Source organism: Neovison vison, chromosome 2 (assembly GCF_020171115.1).
Source record: "Neovison vison isolate M4711 chromosome 2, ASM_NN_V1, whole genome shotgun sequence".
In the NCBI taxonomy this organism is placed as follows: domain Eukaryota; kingdom Metazoa; phylum Chordata; class Mammalia; order Carnivora; family Mustelidae; genus Neogale; species Neogale vison.
Window position 1 is genome coordinate 203,157,082 of NC_058092.1, and position 21,138 is coordinate 203,178,219.

General features: G+C 35.9%; 1 protein-coding gene across 2 annotated transcripts in view; it reads right to left on the minus strand.

Moving 5' to 3' along the window:
• CSGALNACT2 (chondroitin sulfate N-acetylgalactosaminyltransferase 2) overlaps positions 1–21,138 on the minus strand; it is a 45,011-nt gene that overhangs the window by 20,039 nt on the left and 3,834 nt on the right. Inside the window, exons 2-5 of one of the 2 annotated variants that reach the window (XM_044240053.1) lie at positions 8,047–8,978; positions 5,522–5,738; positions 3,576–3,677; positions 43–221 (exon numbers count right to left, since the gene is read on the minus strand). In XM_044240053.1, coding sequence (XP_044095988.1) covers positions 43–221; positions 3,576–3,677; positions 5,522–5,738; positions 8,047–8,707 — 1,159 coding nt within the window. In that variant the 5' untranslated portion in view covers positions 8,708–8,978. The remainder of the gene's footprint in view (positions 1–42; positions 222–3,575; positions 3,678–5,521; positions 5,739–8,046; positions 8,979–21,138) is intronic. The other variant, XM_044240054.1, reaches the window with a different exon arrangement.

The following is a 21,138-nucleotide window of genomic DNA, read 5'->3' on the forward strand; positions in this document are numbered from 1 at the left end:
CTCAATTTCTACACTCAACTCATCTACCAAGATTTTACGCACCTGGCTCAGCATTTAACCGGCAGCTGTTAAGGAATTCAGCTGAGAAATATATATCAACATCACAGAAAAACATCAAGACCTCTCCCTTGTCCCAAGCTCGGGCACCCACATTTAGTCCTCGTCCACGATTAAATTCTTCATTCAAGGAGACCAAAGTGTAATTGTGAAAATTAGACTCACTAGGAGGAAAGCATATACAACAAAGGGTAAGTCCCACTCAAATTTAACAACTCTCTTCTTTCAACAAGACTTACAAAATATGTCTTATACTTCAAGTATTTTTCAATTTTGGTTCTACATCATACAGGGAAAGGAAATTATCAGCTTCATATGTATGATCAACATCAGGGACAGATATTCATTAAATGGCCCTATCTGAGGCAACATGTTTGTGGTGTGAGCTTAAAAAGTGTTGAGGGATCACTGCTCCTCAGGATCTTAAAAACTTATTGGGGAGATAAGGAATATACACATGGAAAAATGGCCATAATGTTTGGTAATAAACAATGCATTCCATATGAATGGTACATTCAAAGAGTGCTCTTGTGTTTTTTGGATCTTTGCTCACGTCTTCTTATCGGAGGGATTCCCCTCATTCCATTTGTGAAGTTGTCCCGACCTCCCTCTCTTTAATCTTTATCTCTGCCCAGTTTTGCTTTCCTCAGCAACACTAGACATGTTTGTTTGAGTGTCTTCCCCCACCCACTGGAACATAAACTCCATTACAGCAGGGATTTTGTTTTGTTCATTATTGTGGATACAGTGTGCCTCCTCAAAGAGTAGAGTTCAATAAATATTTGCTGAATGAATGAATGAACAGCAGTTCTGAGAAAAAAGTTTGCTTTTGTCTGAGAGTAGTTAGAGACTAGAGAGGTTAGAAGCAGAATTAAAGTTATGCCTTGATTAAATTCCTGAATTCGGTAGTGAGTTTAAAGGTTATTCCAATTAATTATTCTCAAAGGCAAAGAGGTAAGAAAGTAGAAAGCATTTTAGAGAACAGAGATTAGACAAATTGGATGAGAACGAAGGGATCCTAAATTGGGAACAATGAGAGAAGACCAGAAAAGGGACAAACTGAGGAGTAGCTTCTGTGAGAAGTTAAAGAAGTTGGTCAGTGTCCTTGAGGCAAGGAGTTTTTCTGCCAGGGCAGTTCTCCAGTGAAGTCCCAACACCCACAGCATCAGCCTCCCCCGGGAAAGCAATAGAAATGCAAATTCTTGGGCCCTACCCCAGACCCCTGAATCAAATACTAGGGGTGATGCTGAGCATCTGTGTCTCTCTTGGTTAAGTCACACCAGGGGACTCTGATGTTAAAGGTGGAGAACCACTACGCTAGGATATGGTCAGATCAAAAAGGGGCATTTTAGGAAGATTACTCTTTATAAATGTATAGAATGGGAATGGAGAGATGGAAGCAAAGGTTCAAATAATTTCCAGAGTGGACTCCATATGCTCCAAATGCCCACATTACCCTTCTCATGGATATCAATCTCTCCCTTCTTTTGGGAAAACTGCTGATTACCACGTCACACTCCCACCACCTAGTGGAGGAACTAATCATAGAACACCCAAACCACAGGAATTTCCTAGAGGCAGGGACCAAACTCAAGCTGGGCCAATCATAATACCCAAATCCCACCTGGCCATAGTGACTGACTTAAGAGTGGGCAAAACTCCTTCCCTGGGCTTTTCTCAACTGGATCTGGGAGAAAGCTCTTTCCTCTCTGATGGCAAAGCTGAGAAGATGTGAGCCCAAAGCCGCCAACAGCCATATACCTCACATGTGGAAGAAGCCAATCTGCAATAGGAGAATGAAGTCAACATGCAGAGAAAAACAGACAAGAAGACAAGAGAATTTTCATGGTGCTCAAGTCTCTGGTTCCAGTCCCTAAAATATCAAAGCTGTTTTGGTTTTTCTCCCCAAATTTGGCTGTAATAATCCCTTCAGTTTGGGGACTATCCAAGATTCTTCCATTAACACTCATAGTTTCCTTAAGCAAATTCAAGATGGGTTTCTATCATGTGCCACAGAGGAGTCTTAAGTAATGCAGTGATAGCTTCAGTGGTACCAATGTAAGTGCCTGGCATTTAGTGGGTGACCTGAAAATGGTGAAGAGGGAAGAGAAGGAAAGAAATGAAGGAGGGGGAACCAGAGTTAGGGTGGTGGCAGTAGCAGGGAAAGGACAGGGAAAAGGTCCTGGGCAGTAAGTAAGAACTGACTAGAGGTAAAGAATGAAAGATGCTAGCTCTCAGACATGAAGCCCAGGGGATCATGATAATGGTCTTAGTCTGAACTGAAAGAGGGTCACCAAGAGAAGCAGCTACTGTGAAGGGAGAAGAAAAGACACTATTTGTTTTTTAATACATGTGCTGTGAGAGTCCCTTTGGGGTAGGAACTATAACACTCTCTTCTGTGCTCATCTATTCCAACCACCCCAGTTAGACTCCAGAGCAGTGTACCTGGAACATAGTTGGTGGGATTCAAGGAATGTTAGTTGAACAATTCGAGAAGAATGGCCGGCCAAATCTGGACTCTTAGGGAATGGCCACAACTAGCAGAAAGGTAAAGAAGCAGGTAAAGGATACAGAGTTGGTTTGGTCTGAAAAGGCAATCAACCTAAAATTTTACACTGTAACATATTTACATTTACAAAATATATTCATTTTACAAACATCAGAGGAATATGTTAAGAAGGAAGTACTAGTTAGGCATCAAATGTAAATAAGCGACCAAAGAGGATGACAGAAAAAAGGCTGAATTTGGCAGTTAGGTCATAACTTTGGGCCTATAACTTAGAGATGAAAAGGCTGAAAAGCTATAGAATTAATGTCGGAGTATTAAGGCATTACTAATTCATTCATTCAAACCTCTGAACCTACTATGTGCCAGGTACTATGTGAGTTGTCTGATTAGAGAACTACTGTTTGGTGAGGTTTAGCTATGAAAGAACAGAAACCTACCAGCGGCTACTGGTACTACAGAGTCAGGTGGTGGTGGCTTAAGGACAGGAGAGACCTAAGCATTATTTGCAGGGCAAGAAGAAGGAACTTGGGAAAATGGAAGGAAAGAAAGGTGACAAGTGAGAGAAAAGCTTAGGAGATGACATCAAAGTGAAGGGATTAGATTTAGAAAAAGGGGAAGAGTCCAACAGAAGGGAACGAAGAAGTAATAAATGGAGGCAAATAAATTGAAGGTGGCTGGGCCACAGAGTGAGAGGGCTCAGATCATGCCAGGTTGGCTGCCAAGAGGTCAGGAAAGACGAATCATTTAGAGCTGCATGAGTGAACTTAGGGGTGAAATGAGGAACTTACTAGCACCACCACTCATTTGCTCAGCCAACTTTTAAAAAGCAGCTATTAAAAATCAACTCATTATGGTGTGAAGTGTGTAAATCTGGCGATTCACAGACCTGTACCCCTGGGGCTAATAATACATTATATGTTTATAAAAAAAATCAACTCATTAAATATCTGAAATTCTCATTCTTCTAATGTTATGTATCAAGACTTCAGTTTGGACGTGGCTCACCAACCTTGTGACAGATTCTAGGATAGACTTGACTTTAGATAATCCTTCTTTACCAAAATACACCACTGTGAGATGAATTCTCTTGTCCTGATGAATACACACATCCCTAACAGAATTGAAAAATAAAGTTCATTCAAAAAAATATATAAGGCACTACTCATTCAGAAAGCAATCACATGAAGTTTTAACAAAACAAGTGAGGCATTACTCATTTAGAATGACACTGCATGAAGCTTTAAGTAAATATAAAAGTGGAAATATTGCTGAATTATTAACGACATAATAATATAAGCAAATGCATAACAATGTAACTACATGAATACAGTCCTTGAAGGTCCACAGAAGTTGCCATATTTCAAAATATTTTTGAAACTTTTGCTTTGGTATTGCCTTCAGAAGCAAATTACAAGTTACTCAAGGAAAGAAGTCTAAAAACCAAGTAAATAAATATTCAAGTTGTTAGTCAAGAGTTATTTTGTCCTCATACTGGCTAATTCCAGAAATTATACCTCTCATCAAGGAATAAATATCTGCCATGGCTGAGATTACTTACTGTAAAGAATAATGTAGCATCTGAAAGCAATTCCAAGAAAAGCAGTAAAAAATACTTTAGGAAATCAGATCTCAGGTGACTAATTTCAAATAGGCAAAACTCATTTGGAAGCATGATTTCTAGATATTCTGCTACAGAGCAGCATTAACTTTTATTTATGTATTTATTTATTTTTAAACTTTTTTTTTTAAAGATTTTATTTATTTATTTGACAGACAGAGATCACAAGTAGTCAGAGAGGCAGGCAGAGAGAGAGGAGGAAGCAGGCTCCCTGCTGAGCAGAGAGCCTGATGTGGGGCTCGATTCCAGGACCCTGGGATCGGGACCTGAGCTGAAGGCAGAGGCTTAACTCACTGAGCCACCCAGGCGCCCCAAACATTAACTTTTAAATCCAATGATTTCAATATGAGAATAAAGATTGGGATTATAAAGCATTAAAACTAGCATATTAAAATATTAAAAACATGGCAATTGTCAAACAAAAAGGCATAACTTTCCTCACATAGCTACCTTGATATATTTTTTACATTTTAACACTTCAGCATTTTATGAGACTGACGCACTGCCTACTGCGCTAAGGAGGCTACACTTCAGCATTTTAAAATATCCAAATTTAATGACAAAAAAGGAAAAAATTATTTTAAAAATTATTATAGTCTCTGGTTCTCAAGATGGAATAACTCTCATTTTTAGTTAAATGCATTTCTAAAATTATTTCAATGTTAAAATTCCAATTGTTCTTAGGGAATTTTCTGGAGAAAAAGCAATGACCTGTCCTGTATGTTCATTGGGAAAGCAATTATGAGCATAAAGGTTTGTCAAAAGACATGCAACCTGTATCCTTAAAATCTGTGGGTTTTATTGTATGTAAATTGTGCCTCAATAAAGCTATTTTAAAAAATTCAACTCATCCTAAAATGAACTCACACACAATTATAAAGGTCATCAAATACAGTTTCTAATCGTTGTCACTCTCAATTTACTTCAAAATTCAAATTGCCAGGGACGCCTAGGTGGCTCAGTTGGTTAAGCAGTTGGTTAAACAGCTGCCTTTGGCTCAGGTCATAATCCCAGCGTCCTGGGATCGAGTCCCACATCTGACTTCTTGCTCAGCAGGGAGCCTGCTTCTCCCTCTGCCACTGCCTGCCACTCTGTCTCCCTGTGCTCGCTCTCTCTGAGAAATAAGTAAAATCTTAAAAAAAAATTCAAATTTCTAATAACACAATATATTATACACGCTTTTAAAAAAAGAGTATCAAAAACTAAGATTCCCCAAAGTCTATAAAATTACCCTGGAATTCTAAGTAATCACACTCAGTGAAGATAAATTAAGCAAATCTGCATGAAATGTGATTTTTTAGAAGTGCTTAGCCAAATCATTAAGCCCTGCGAGTTACCTGAAGTTCTGCATAAACTGTGCAAATGCTTCAGTTCTTTCAGCAAGTGGCACAATGATATTAATAATTGATCTAGTAATGTCAATCATCTCGCTCTTCACTTTCATGAGAGGTCCAAAAGGGCGGAAGAGGGTCACATGTCTATATTCCATAAGGTCTGCTTTCTTAAAAAAGAGTTCATACTGTGTGCCCTTATCTCTCTCGGTGCGATAATAACCTAAAGGAAAGAGTTAGGGACAAAGATGTCTCCATGTCAAACTTTATAAATTCAATGTGAATATTGATTTTACTCAGAGATCAAAAGTACAAAACCAGACATGTAGTGTTTTTAATCATTTTGTGAAAATAATTATCCCTATTGTACAGTTGAAAACAATTATTTATTTAAAAGGAGAGGTTACAAAAAATGTTCACTCCTCTATTATTAGTCAATTCAAAAATATGTTCCAAATCACAATTATTCCTTTTTACATATGACTTTTTTAGTAGTATAGCCTATCAACACAGTAATCATATGATGAAAATAAATTACTTCTACCAATACTAAATTCTAGATCTGAGAGTCAAACTTCTATTGCTTGGTTCAGTTCAACTAAAATGAATGGAGTGCCTTCATGTGACTCATTGGTGGTATAAAGAGGGCTATACAGTCCTGGTTTTGAGGAACAGTCAGTCTAGTGAGGGAGACAGAAAAATAAGGAAATAAAAACAATACAGTGAAAAAAAAAAGAAAAAAAAACAAAAACAAAAAAACAATACAGTGATACATATTTCACTCTACAAACACACATACACACACACACACACATTCACTCTCTCTCTCTCTCTGAAGAGAGTGAAGTCAGACAAAGAAAAATCAGTACAGATTTAAAAATGATGATTTGAGGTAACTTCAGGAGAAAAGTTTGGAAGTCTCCTGGGCAATCTGATTTTTAAATGTACACTCAGGAGAGAGGGAAGACCTATAAATGTGTGAGTCAGTCAATATCTGGGAATAAAATAATGAATGAGATAGACCAATCCACTCTCTGCTGAGGCTTACAACAGCCTAAGAGAACTACAAATCAGGAAACGGGCAACATCATATACTATGACAAGTACTATGAGAGGGGACATGGGTAAAAGTTACAAGAGAATACAGGAAGTACTGTTATCTTAAGACTTGCAGGTAAGAGATGACTTCTAAGTGAAGTGATATCTAAGCTAAAGTGTGGAAAAGGAATAAGACTTACTGAATAATGAATATTTTTTATTTTTGCCAGGGGGTTAGCAGAGTGGAAGAAAAGTGGGGGACAAAATTATGTTCCATAATTTTGGAACTGACAGAAAAATCCTGTCAGTGAAAGAATCAAAAGAGAGTTATAAGATAAGCAGAAGCTGTAGAATATAAAACTGACATGGCTTCCTTCCTTTATTAAGGCAGATGTGAAGACATTTTATACTTTAGTGAGTTATTTCCTCAGCAGCTTTCAGTTCTGCTATAAGCTACAAATACGGTAAAAAAGACAAAAAGCTGAATTTGAAGAAAAATTCAAAGAGTTTTGAGAGAAACAGCCCATTCAAAATTGCACTAAGTGACAACAAAAAAAAGAAGTGACTACAATGAAAAGACAGCTGAAGTACCACGGAAAGCACAATGCCCTTCCTGATGGCCTCCAAAGGCTTAAGGTGCTACTACACTGTAGTATAGCAAGTACTATCCATGATGATTCAAGCCCAAAGAAATTACATGTGGTATACTGTTCATAAAATCAAGCAAAGAGAACTTTCAAGACAGATTTATATCCAAAATGGTTTTAAGTTTGTCACTAAATATCTGGTAGGAGATATTAAGATGGAGATGGGTGGGGATCTGTATTTCTATTTACACCAATTAGCAAATATCTTAAGTTTACAGAAGTGTTCCTCAACTTTTGAGTCATACTCCATCTTGATATGTATACATTCCATGCCCTTTCTGCAGTCTGTATTAGGAAAACAGGTTATTTCTTTACTTTTTCAAATACCAAATATGCTTTTCAAAACTATATATGCCCCCTTGATGTTTTGACATGTGGTTCTCCTCTCCCTAAAATATAGAATCACCATCAATCTACTAAATTAGGGTTTTTTCCCTTCCTTTATCAAATGGTTTTCAAATCATGAATCTTAGTTCATATATTTTGAAAAGTACAAAAAGGGAACATCAAGACCAGATAAGAATGCAAAAACATACATGTACAAATACACGTATAGCCCTAAGAGCCCTTCAACTTGAGCCCTGTATAGTATATTCTTATATATATATATTCTATATATATATTCCCTTATAGAATATATATATATAGATTTATTCTATTTCCCTGGTCCTCTATTTTATTCTGGTCACATTATAACTTTTTTTTAAAAAGCCACTTCAAATTCAATATTTGAGTAAAAACTCAAGTATTTTAATACTATAAATAATTACTGACTTATAATACCAGCATAGAGTAATAGAATTGTCATACTAACATAATTATGGATCAACATATTTTTCACATTACCTTCTATGAAGTCATTTTCATTAAATACCATTTTCTCTCCAAGGGGACCATCTTCATCTTCCTGTTCATCATCTTCATCAGGATTATTAATGACCTCTAAGCCAGCTTCAATGACTTCTACCAATTCATCTCGCTTGTCTTTTCTAACTGGCTTTTCCTCAGGATGGCGAGTGAGACCCATTTCCAACTGGAATACTTTCATTAAGGTAAAACTTTCAAAGGGAATGACTCCATACTCACTAGGTAATTTGGCTCCTATGCTAACTTCAGCTTTGTCAATTTGGGAATGAAGAAATTCTAAAAGATCACTAGGTGTTTGTTCTTTGTTGCCTTGATAGCCTATGCCATTAGCCCCCACACTTTTTCTCTCTTGCAGTGATCTCATCTTCTCACTCATTTCTTGCAATTCTTGTTTTAGTTGGGCAATTTGACGTTTTAGACTGGTAGCCCTGGTTTGATAATGTTCTTCTTGCTCCTGGAGAAGGGCTTGATAATACTCTTTACCATAATTTTCCCCAACAACACCAGGAAGAGGTGCATTTCCATCAGTTTGGGGGGCACATTCCAGGAGGTACAAAAATAATACCAAACTGCAGAGTAAAGCGAGACCTAAGAGTAGCCAGTGGGTCCGGGTCTGAAGAATCAATCCTCTTCTAGGCATTCTTATTAATGTGGACTTGCCTAACAAGATAAGTTCTTTGGTTGTTCATACCTTTGCAAAAAGTTATCAAAAATTAACAAAATCAGAATTTCCATTAGAGGTACCAAAATGAACTCTGTTATAGCTTAAAAAATTTCTTCCTTCAGCACTGAAGACTGCGTGCAGAAATGAGAAATAGTGCATACTTCCTGTATTGTTATCATGATATCCAGAATAAAGAAATCTTATCTATAGAATCAGATATAATTCCATTATATGGGTGGTGATTTTCCTGAAAGAAACAGATAGAGTCGATCAGAATCTTATTTTTTTTTAAATTTTATTTATTTATTTGACAGACAGAGATCACAAGTAGGCAGAGTGGCAGGCAAAAAGAGAGGAGGAAGCAGGCTCCTTGCCAAGCAGAGAGCCCAATGCAGGGCTTGATCCCAGGACCCTGTGATCATGACCTGAGCCGAAGGTAGAGGCTTTAACCCACTGAGCCCCCCAGGCACCCCAGAATCTTATTTCTTTAAATGTATCAAATTGTTGGTAGTTTCAGTAAACTTAGTGACGTGACTACTCTATGTAGAACACCATGAGAAGTGCTAATACAATGTAGAATATTCAGTAAATGCTCGAAGAAAGTATTAAGAGAAATATCTTATAAAACACTAAAATCCCACATTTAATACTTTAACCACAATGTCTACACAACCATAACCTCCTGAATGAATCAAAGCATTAAAATTATGTTTAGCATACTTCGTGCTACAGAGATATTACTCTTTCTAATTATTTGAAAATTTTAACATTTATAACCCTTTATTAACACAATATTTAGATTAATATGCCATTTCCCACCTAGTGTATATCACCATTTGGGAACTGAGTTTCCATAAATTGTTTTTGTTATATTAATAGTGGCTTATTAGGGACAGATATTTTCTTCCAGTTTATTTAATTCAAGCATTCTATTTCATTAATTTCTATGGCTGAACTCAACCAATAAGAGTCTTAAAATTAAGTCTGTGTGTGAGGGGAGAGACAATTCCAAAAGGTCACAGACATCTGGAAAACACATTAAGAAACATTTTTACATCCAAAGTCCTCCCATAGATTATTTGAGCATTAGATCACCTAATTCTTTCCACTGTATTACACAGCAACAGATTTCCTACAAGTCTGGAAAGGTTTAGAGTCTATTTAAAGAAAAAACATGACCATTTTAATGTTATTTACTGGGAAAAAAATTTAAAAAACATTTAAAATAAATGTAAAACCACACACTACTGTTCATACTATAACCAGTTGTGTGAGCTCTTCCGTATTTCTTTTTAAACTAAGAATCCTTAATTTTATAAATAGAGAATGTTAAATTTAGGAGACAGGAGACCTCCACTGCAGAGAGAACTTTCATTCTAACAAAGTATTTATCAAGGATGTGTGATACTCCAGCAGGCTTTTAATAGAGATGGTTTCTACCAGTGCAGCAGAACTTAAGGGAGATCACTGGGGGAACATCAGTCCTAGTCACCTTCTCAGTGATTAGGAAAGCCTTAATGCCTTTTTCTTTTTCCTTTTTTTTTTTTCCTTGTGGCACGTATCTGTATAAAAATGTAGGATAGATTCAAACTTCTTATAGCTAGTAGACCAAAATAATGGATTTAAGTACCCTTAGCCATTTGTTACTTTCAATAAACAAATGATAACCAAGTATCATGAAAATTTTAATCTACTACAAAGAAGTTTTAATATGATGCCATTTGTTTTATGATTGTAAAGCTTGTTTTAAGTGATGCAGAAAAAAATAGGAAAAACTTTTGGTATAAAAAGAAGTATCTAATTAAAAAATAAGAATGCAAAGTTAATATTAGTCCTAGGACTTTACCATGTCTCAAAACCATAATTCTTAGCATGAGAAATAACTTGAGTATCATCATTTGAAAGCTAAAACTCAGAGGTATCTCTTTTAACTATTTTAAGTTCTTACTAGCCTGCTTGTTAGGAAAAAAAAAGACTAAAACTGAAAATGCAGAGTCATAATCTTGTATTAATTATTAATAAATTATACATATTTGACTAGGTTCCAGGTAGTTTTGCTGTAAGCATATTTGCAACAAGCATTTTCACTGCATAGCTAATAGGCCATAAGGCAATCTTGTAGAAGACTAAAAAACAACTGGCTGACAGTTTGGTTTCACTGCTCCAACAATGCAGTACTCCTGTTTTTATATTATATAAATCTTAGCCCTCATAATGATCTATACAGTGGTAGAGTTTTGAACCCACATTTCCCATAGAACTTTGGAATGTTTATCAATGGACACCTGGTAATATGCCAAGAAAAAACAACAGTGTAGAAGGCTTTCACAATACAATAGGAAGCTCAGTTATAAATATATATTCTAGTATTTGGAAATTGATGCCTCTTTAATGAAAGAAACAACTTCCATAAAAAAAGAAAGTAAAATGCTGAACAAGGGCATGAATCAACAAGCAAAAAAAAAAAAAATACAACACTATGAACAAAAGACTATGAACACAAGTACTTAGGTACAATCCACAAAATAAAATCAGTTATTTATATAATATTGCCATGAATCTACACACATTTTAATATAAATATCTGTATTTTACAATAGTCTTTTAAATTTTGTTCTTCATTTTTCATGTTTCATATGTCCTTTTTAATAAATGTCCCTTCTTTATTTTTTTTCATGATTTTGCTTTATGGCCAATTAGCTATGCAGGTAAAATGCTTATGGCAAAGGTGCTAATTGCAAAAATATTGCATAACTATACTATACTCAAACTATTTTGAAATGAAACTTGAAAAAGAACTAACAGTATGTTAGTTCTAAGTATCTAAGAGGTACTTAGTATTTAAGTTTTATTTTTTATTAATTTTTATTAATTAATTTTATTAATATGGTACTTCATAGTTTTTTTTCATTATATAGACAATATATTTTAAACTGTGAGATATGATCCATTTAATGGGTCACTAAATACAGGATTACTTTTCAATGGAAAAGACCAGGAAATATCAGTGTATACCACATATAATAAGTTTTGTATTGCAATTATATATATATGTATATGTATGAGATCTCTACATAAAACATATTTATAAGAGAGCTGTGGTCCAAAAATCCTGAAGAATCCTGGTTTATAAAGTATTTTTACACATTTTCTATGTCATCCTTTTAAAATGGATGTGCATATTAACTTCATTTTGGAAAGGAACAATAAGCTAAAAAAAAGGAAAGGTGTAAGTAAGGTTCTATAACTATTGAGTGGTATTATTAAAGCTGAGTTCTTCATTTTCCCCTCCCTTAAGCAAAATACAGGTTTTGCAATACTTTACATGCTTAGAGTTACATCTTTTACAGTTGAATATTACCCACTGAAACAAAAGAAAAGTTGCTGTAATTACTTTAGAATATAAATGTTATTTGCATACCTCTGTGGTTGTTAAAAATAAAAGGTATCAATTATAGTCTTTTTTTAACAATACAATTTTTATGAAATTAATTGTAAACCACAAACACAATTTTTTTTTTTTCAGGGAGGCAGGCCATGCTTATTTTCTTTACTGTCTGCCATCAATAGCAATTATAGTCTTATTTGCCTAGTTCTTGAAGGGAACTCTTCAGCCAAATCCTAGAAGACTAGATTATAACAGTTCTAAATACATTAACATGTTAGAGAAAACATCAATTTTTCAGCTGTTACACCTTGACTGTCGTCATTCTATGTAATGTGTTCATATCATAAATAAGATTCATTTGTAACCCAGAATTAATCTCAAGAAACTTCCTATGCACAAACAGCAAATAGTTAAGTGGTGTGAGGAGAGAATGAGATAACTGTGGAGATGGGAAAATGAGCTATTAAAGATCTATAACACAAAATCATAGATCTCAGAGTTGAAAGAAACCCTAGGAGCCATTAATTTTTTTTCAAAGATTATTTATTTATTTATTTATTTGACAGAGAGAGAGAGAGATCACAAGTAGGCAGAGAGGTAGGCAGAGAGAGAGGAGGAAGCAGGCTCCCTGCTGAGCAGAGAGCCTGATGTGGGACTCGATCCCAGGACCCTGAGATCATGACCTGAGCCGAAGGCAGCAGCTTAACCCACTGAGCCACCCAGGCGCCCCCCATTAATTTTTTTAAAAGATTTTATTTATTTGACAGACAGAGATCTCAAGTAGGCAGAGAGGCAGGTGGAGACAAAGGAGGAAGCAGGCTCCCTGATGAGCAGAGAGTCCAATGCAGGTCTCTATCGCAGGACCCGGGGACCATGACCTGAGCCAAAGGCAGATGCTTTAATTTTCTTACTCTTTAAGACAGACTAAAGAGACTTCCTCTTATAGCCTAGATAGAACAATAGGACCAGATTTACCCTTGTAATTAAAATAATAAAAAAAATCAACCAATAAAATCCAGAATCCGCCCCTCCCAATATAAAACAATGGTTTTCAAGATACTGAACATTAGGTAATAAAGGACAGTGATCCTTGGTAGAAACAAGAAACAAATGATTGCCCAGCTTACTGCCTTAGTTTCTAGGCCATATCCCAGGGAGTCTCCTCCTAAGTAGAGCCCAGGTGACTTGTTGAGTTGATGAGATGGAGCCAGCAGTCTGAGGAGATCAAAGCAGCTAGGTTGAAAGGGTACAGTACCAGAAGAGAGAGCCATATAGAGAGAGAGAACTCCAAAGATCTGAAGAGCATACCCTTTAGGTACTGAGCAGAGCACTGACAAGTGCAGGCATATAAAGAAACTAACTAAAGCTTTAAAAAAAAATTAGAAGACACAGAACTCAGCATTCATACAGGGCCAGGAATAATGTGCATGTTCCCACCAGACAGACTGGAAAACCTCAAATTCATGGGGCATTGGGTATAGTACTCAAAAAGGTCTTGCCTCAGTAATGGGAAAAAAATTAACTCTAGACTAAACATGGCTCTGGTCTTGCCTAACAAAGCTTAAAAGCAAGACCTGAAAGGATCAAATTGTTTTCAAGTTAACTGAACAAGAAGCCTCAAAATATTTATAGGAATATAAAAATATCGAGCACCCAGCAAAATAAAATTCATAATGTCTGACATCTAAACAAAAATGATCAGGCATACAAAGAAAAATAAAAACAGAACCTATAATGAGAATCATCAATGACTGAAACTGATCTAGAGCTGATACAGATGCTAGAATTCATAGAAAAGGACATTAAAATTGTTATAAGTGTTTTTAAATAGATACTCATGTTAAAAAAACTAAGCAGAGACACAGATAACATAAAAAACAACTGAACTTCAGATGAAAACTTCAATGTCTGAGATGAAAAATACATTGAATGGGATTAATAGTAGATAAGACATTTCAGAATAAAATATTAATGAATTGAAGACATTGCAATAGAAATTATGCAAAACAGAGAAGGAAAAAAGAATGAAAAACATGAATAGAGCATGTAGAAAGCTGTTTGACAGCTTCAAACAGTCTAATACATATGTAATTAGAGTCTCTAAAGAAGGGAGAGGGGACAAGGAGAAGTATTTAAAGACATAAGTCTGAAAACTTTCCAAATTTATGAAAAGAAGTTCAATGAATACCAAATACAAATGTCATAAAGAAAACTAAAATGAGGGGCGCCTGTGTGGCTCAGTGGGTTAAAGCCTCTGCCTTCGGCTCATGTTGTGATCCCATGGTCCTGGGATCGAGCCCCGCATCAGGCTCTCTGCTTGGCAGGGAGCCTGCTTTCTCCTCTCTCTGCCTGCTTCTCTGCCTACTTGTGATCTCTGTCAAATAAATAAATAAAATCTTAAAAAAAAAAAAAAAACTAAAATGAGGCACATGATAATTGAATTGCTCAAATCCTATAATAAATAGAAAACCTGAAAGTGGCCAGAAGAAAAACACATATCACATATAAGAAACAAAGACAGTGGAGCAATGTCTTTAAAGAACTGAAAGGAGGGACGCCTGGGTGGCTCAGTGGGTTAAGCCTCTGCCTTCGGCTCAGGTCATGATCTCAGGGTCCTGGGATCAAGTCCTGCATTGGGCTCTCTGCCTGGCGGGGAGTCTGCTTTCTCCCCCCACTCTCTCTCTCTGCCTGCCTCTCTGACTACTTGTGATCTCTCTCTGTCAAATAAATACATAAAATCTAAAAAAAAAAAAAAAAAAAAGAACTGAAAGGAAAAATATGTCAACCTAGAATTCTATATGCAGAAAAGGTATCTGTCAAGAACAAAGGCAAAGGGCACCTTGGTGGCTTAGTTCTTAAGTTTCTGCTTTCAGCTCAGGTCACGATCCCAGGGTCCTGGGATCAAGCCCCACATTGGGCTGCCTGCTCAGCAGGGTGCCTACTTCTCCCTCTCTCACTCCCCCTGCTTGTGGTCTCTCTCTCTCTTTGTCAAATAAATAAATAAAATCTTAAAAAAAAAAAACAAGGCAAAATAATTCTTGGGGCGTTGGGTGGCTTGGTTGGTTAAGTGTCAGACTCTTGATTTTGGCTCAGGTAATGATCTTGGGGTTATGAAACAGAGCCCCATATTGGGCTCTGTGCTCAGCAGGGAGTCTGCTTGAGATTTTCTTTCTCTCCTTCTCCCTCTAACCGCCCTCCCCCCACAAATGTGCACATGCTCACTCAAGTAAATAAATAAATCTTAAAAGGAAAATAATTCTTTAGACTTTAAGAAGCTAAAAGAATTCATCACCATCAGACCTATACTGTAAATTCCTTAGGCAGAAGTAAAATGATACCAGATGGAAACAGGAATCTACACAAAGCAATGAAGAAACCAAAAATGTTAACAATATGGATAATGATAAATTTTCAAATTATTTAAATCCCTTTCAAGTGGAGACATAAACCACTGAAAGTGACTCAAGACAAAACAGTAAATACGAGTAGACCTATGTTGACACTAAATAATCAAAAACTACCTACAAAAACAATCTAGGCCCACATGTGTTCACTAGTGGATTCTACCAAGCAGTCATAAGAATTAAAACCAATTCTTCACAAACTCTTTCAAAAATAGACACACATCCCAACTCATTCTGAGACCCGTATTACTTTGATATCAAAACCAGATAAAGACACTGAAACTACAGATGAGTATTCCTTAATGATACAGACACAAAAATCCTCAACAAAATATTAGTACAATGAATCCATCAACATATAAAAAAGTATAATACAACATGGCCAAGTGAGATTTATCCAAGAAATGCAAGATTGGCGTACCATCTAAAAATCAATTAATTTGGGGTGCCTGGGTGGTTCAGTTGGTTAAGTGTCCGACTTCAGCTCAGGCTGAAATCTCAAAGACCTGGGATAGAGACCCACATTGGGCTCCACACTCAGTGGGAGTCTATTTATCCCTGTCCTTCTCCCTCTGCTCCTCCTCCCACATATGCCCCCCAATAACTAACTAACTAAATAAATAAATAAATAAAAATAGTATGGTACTCATATAGGAATAGACATACAGATCAATAGAATTTAGGGTCCAGAAATAAGTCTTCACATTAAATCAACTGATTTCCACAAGGTAGAAAGGTAATCCAATGGAGAATGAATAGTCTTTTCAATAAATGGTGCTAGGACAACCAGATATTCACATGCAAAAGAATGAAACTGGAATCCTACCTCACCCTGTATTAAAAAATTAACTCAAAGTGGGTCAAAGATCTAAATATAAGAGTTAAAAATATAAAGCTCTTAGAAAACATAAGTGTAAATCTCTGTGGTTTTCAATTGGGCAATGCTTTGTTAGATATGACACCAAAAGACCAAAGACAAGATAAATAAATTGGACTTCATTAAAATTAAAAACTTTAGTCCTACAAAGGATATCCTCAGTAAAGTGAAAAGACAACTACAGAATGGGGAAAAATATTTGTAAATCATCTGTCTGATAGGGACCTGTGTCTAGAATATATAAAGAACGCTTACAACTCAATATTTAAAAGGATAAATAACCCAATGGGCAAAAGATCTGATTAGAAATTTCTCTAAAAAGATTAAGAATGGCCTGTAAGGGGCGCCTGGGTGGCTCAGTGGTTAAGCCGCTGCCTTCAGCTCAGGTCATGATCTCAGGGTCCTGGGATCGAGTCCCGCATCAGGCTCTCTGCTCAGCAGGGAGCCTGCTTCCTCCTCTCTCTCTGCCTGCCTCTCTGCCTGCTTGTCATCTCTCTCTGTCAAATAAATAAATAAAATCTTTAAAAAAAAAAAAAGAATGGCCTGTAAGCACATGCAAGATGGCTCAACATCGACAGCCAATAGAGAAACGCAAATCGAAACTACAAGAAGATACTACACATTCACTAGGATATAATTCAAAATGGATCACAGATCTAAGTGAAAAACCTAAAACTACGAAAATAGAAGCAAGCAAAGGAGAAAATCTTTGTGACCTTAAGTCAGGCAAAGACTTCTTTGATGTAACAGTAACAGCATAACTGATAAACTGGACTTCATTAAAATTTGTTAACTTGTAGTCTTTGAAATACACTTTTAAGAGAATGAATAGGTAAGTTACAGACCAGGAGAAAAGAGGTGCAAAGCATATATCTCATAAAGGACTTGTATTCAGACTAAACTTGGCAAACTGTTTGAACAAGCACTTCAAATATGCACATGAAAAAAATGTTTAACACTGTCAAACCACAATGAGATACCATTACATAGAATGGCTAATTTTAGAATGGTTAAAATTAAAAAGTGGGTGTTTTGGTGATAATGTGGAAGAACCAGAACTTTCATATACCGCTGGTGGGAATGTAAAATGGTTTTTAGTTTCCTAACAAGTCAAACATAAGCCTATCATGATTCAATTATTTCAATCCTAGATATTTATCTGAGAGAAATGAAGCATATGTCCATACAAAGACTTGTACACAAATGCTCATAGTAGCTTTAGATGTAACAGCCAAAAACTAGAAACAACACAAATGTTTATCAACAAGTGAATGGATAAATAAACCGTAGTACAGCCATACTGATACATGCATTATCATGGGTGGATCTCAGTAATTATTCTCAGTGACAGAAATTCAACAACAGAAGAGTGCATATTGTATAATTCCATTTATATAAAGTTCTAGAAAATGTAAGGTAACTTGTAGTGACAGAAAGCAGATAGAGTCAGTGGTTGCCTGGGACCAGGTGGGAGTCAGGGAACTGGTAAAAGGAAGCAATTATAAAAGGGCACAAGGAAACTTTTGGGAGTGATAGATACGGTCTATTATTTTGACTGTGGTGATGATTTCACAGATGTATAATATGTTCAAATTATCAAATTATATATTTTAAATATGTATAGCATATATATGTCAGTTATACCTCAATGAAGCCATTTAAAAAATAAAACCTTAGTTTTAGTAGTAGCACTGAAGAAGCATTTTTAAGAAAACTCCATTTTGTTCATTAAAAAGATGAGCATGAAGACTTGCTGACTCCAAGTTTGAACTTAAAAAACAAAATAAGAGGGGCACCTGATTGGCTAAGTTGGAGCATATGACTCTTGGTCTTGGGGTAATGAGTTTGAGCCCTATGGTGGGTGTAAAGATTACTTAAAAACAAAAAACAAAAACAAAATCAGCAACATCCACTCTCTTAAAAAAGCAGAACTCCTATTACTTTGAAGGTCTCACATCTTTTCTATTTGCCTTGTGATTTTGAGACAACAGAAGAGTGCTAAACACAGTTCATCCTATGATGTTGATCACTACATAACAATATGACCTTTAAGCAGTTTCTACTCAATCTTTTTTTTTTTTTTTAAAGATTTTATTTATTTATTTGACAGAGATCACAAGTAGGCAGAGAGGCAGGCATAGAGAGAGGAAGGGAAGCAGGCTCCCTGAGGAGCAGGATCCTGATGTGGGGCTCGATGTGGGGTTCGATCCCAGGGTCCTGGGATCATGACCTGAGCCAAAGGCAGAGGCTTTAACCCACTGAGCCACCCAGGCACCCCTCTACTCAATCTTTTGATTCTCTATTATTACAGTACTACTTATACATATTTCATACATCGTTTCCATGGCACTTATACTGCAGTGTGCCAAAATAACTTCTGTAGTAAGAGTAACTTACTGCCTTTTGCAAAATACAATCCATTTGAATCTATTTACTTTAAAAGTTCTATTCTGTATAATCTTCCTAAATTTCTGCACAGTTTCTTACTATAGTTTTCAAAAACTAAATCTGTAATTTTTAGCTCACTTTTTACACAACGAAAACAAAGTTACAAAATTATTTGGGAAACAGAAGCACCAACAGGAAAAACAAAACCTAAAACTTTATGAAGTATCAGTATTTATAAGGAAAGGAATTAGAACCATTTATTTCTTGAGCAATTGATGAGTTACAATGATAAATGGATTTTTAAAATATGTCATTGAATAAATGGTTTGTAAGTATTTAGAAATAAAAGTACTGGTCACCAGAAGGTAGTACTCATTAAAAAATATTTGAATACCTTGTGTGTTAGGTATTGCAATGGACTGAATGTTTCTCTCCCTAATCCCCATTCATATGTTGAAATCCTAACCCCAATGTGATAATATTAGGGAATGAGGCTTTTGGGAGGCCTCCTTAATGGGATCAGTGCTCTTACGAAAGATATCCCAGAGAACAACATAGCCCTCTTTCTGCCAGAAAGTTGACAGTCCCAGAAAAGGGCCCTCATCAGAACTCAACTATGCTGGTGCCTGATCTCAGACTAAGGGAAATAAGTTTCTCTTGTTCATAAGTCAGTCTGTGGCACTTTGTTACAGCTGTCCAAATTGACTAAGATAGACACTGTGTTGGGTGCTAAGAACAAGTAATACCAGATCATTTTGAGAAGTGTTTCTGGGTTAAACTATATTCAAGGTACTCAGATTTCAGCAAAACAAATGACAGAAATATTCATGCTATCAATACAGGCAAAAATGTGTCAAAAGCAGCCTGTGGCACAGGAAAAGCAACTAAAAAAGTCAAGTATAATAGCTGTGTAATCTTGGGCACAATACTTAAACCTATCTGGCCTTCATCTATAAAGTGAGATAATTTGTCTGGATGGCCAAGATTTCTTCCAAGATGTTCTAATTCCTTTCATTAAAGGTAAACTGAAAATAGACAAAAACACTTTTTGGAGGACAAATTTGATGTTATGCACACGCTTTTTAATCCAGCAATTCACAATTCCATTTTTAAGACTCTATACTATGGAAATACTCATACTAGTATACAGTCACATGCAGAAGATGTTTACTACTGCTATACGTAACAGCAAGAGAAAAGCAATTTAAAGTCTATCAATAGGAAGATGAAGTAAACTGCAGACAATCATATAATATTCAAAAAGAATGAGGTAGACCCAGACGTGTTGACATAGATAACACCTATAAAATGGTATTAACAGATTATAAACATTTCTCTTAGTTTGTCTTATCCATATAATTGGCTCAATTCATATATTCCCTCTACCACTTTCTAATTCTTCATTATAGGTAAGTTTTTAAAATCTCTATAAGCTTCGGGGCACCTGGGTGGCTCAGTGGCTTAAAGCTTCTGCCCTCGGCTCAGGTCATGATCCCAGGGTCCTGGGATTGAGCCCCGCATCAGGCTCTCTGCTCAGCGGGGAGCCTGCTTCCTCCTCTCTCTCTGCCTGCCTCTCTGCCTACTTGTGATCTCTGTCAAATAAATAAATAAAATCCTTAAAAATATATATAAGCTTCAGTTTTCTCATCTGTTGAGTGAGAATAATTATAGAACCAACATTTCAATTATATTATAACAATTAGTCAAGTAAAACATGACAAGCATTAAGTGCTCAGTAAGTGTTAGGTGTTACTTCACTTATGTAAAGTTTTGTTTTGTTGTTGTTAATGGAGTCAAATGGTTTCTTCCTGAATGACTTCTCCATTTCAGCTTTATTGGAAATAATCCCAATATAAAACTTATTTTCTCAAATAGTCAATTCTTACCAGTTATTTAATAATCCATGTTCTTGTCACTAATTGGAAATTCCACCTTTATCATAAGCAAAATTCCTATACATGTGGAAGAGGTCTATTTCTGGCTCTAAATCAGGGCAAACATTTCATTTTCAAACATTTCAAATAAACGGCCATGTAGTAAGTATCATAATCATCAACCCTGCCTTGGAGCACAAAAGCAGCCACAGAAATCTGTAAATGAGTGAGCATAGCTATATTCCAATGGATACTGAAATTTGAACTACCTATAATTAATGACACAAAGTATTATTCTTCTTTTACTGTTTTGTTTTGAAGCACTTAAAAATATAAAAACCACTCTTGGGTCACAGATCATACTAAAATAGGTGAACAGCCACATTTGGTAACTTGTGCTCTGAATCTTTACATTTTTGTATACTCTTACAATTTTGCCCCTACCTTTTTCTTTTTTTAAAGATTTATTTATTTAT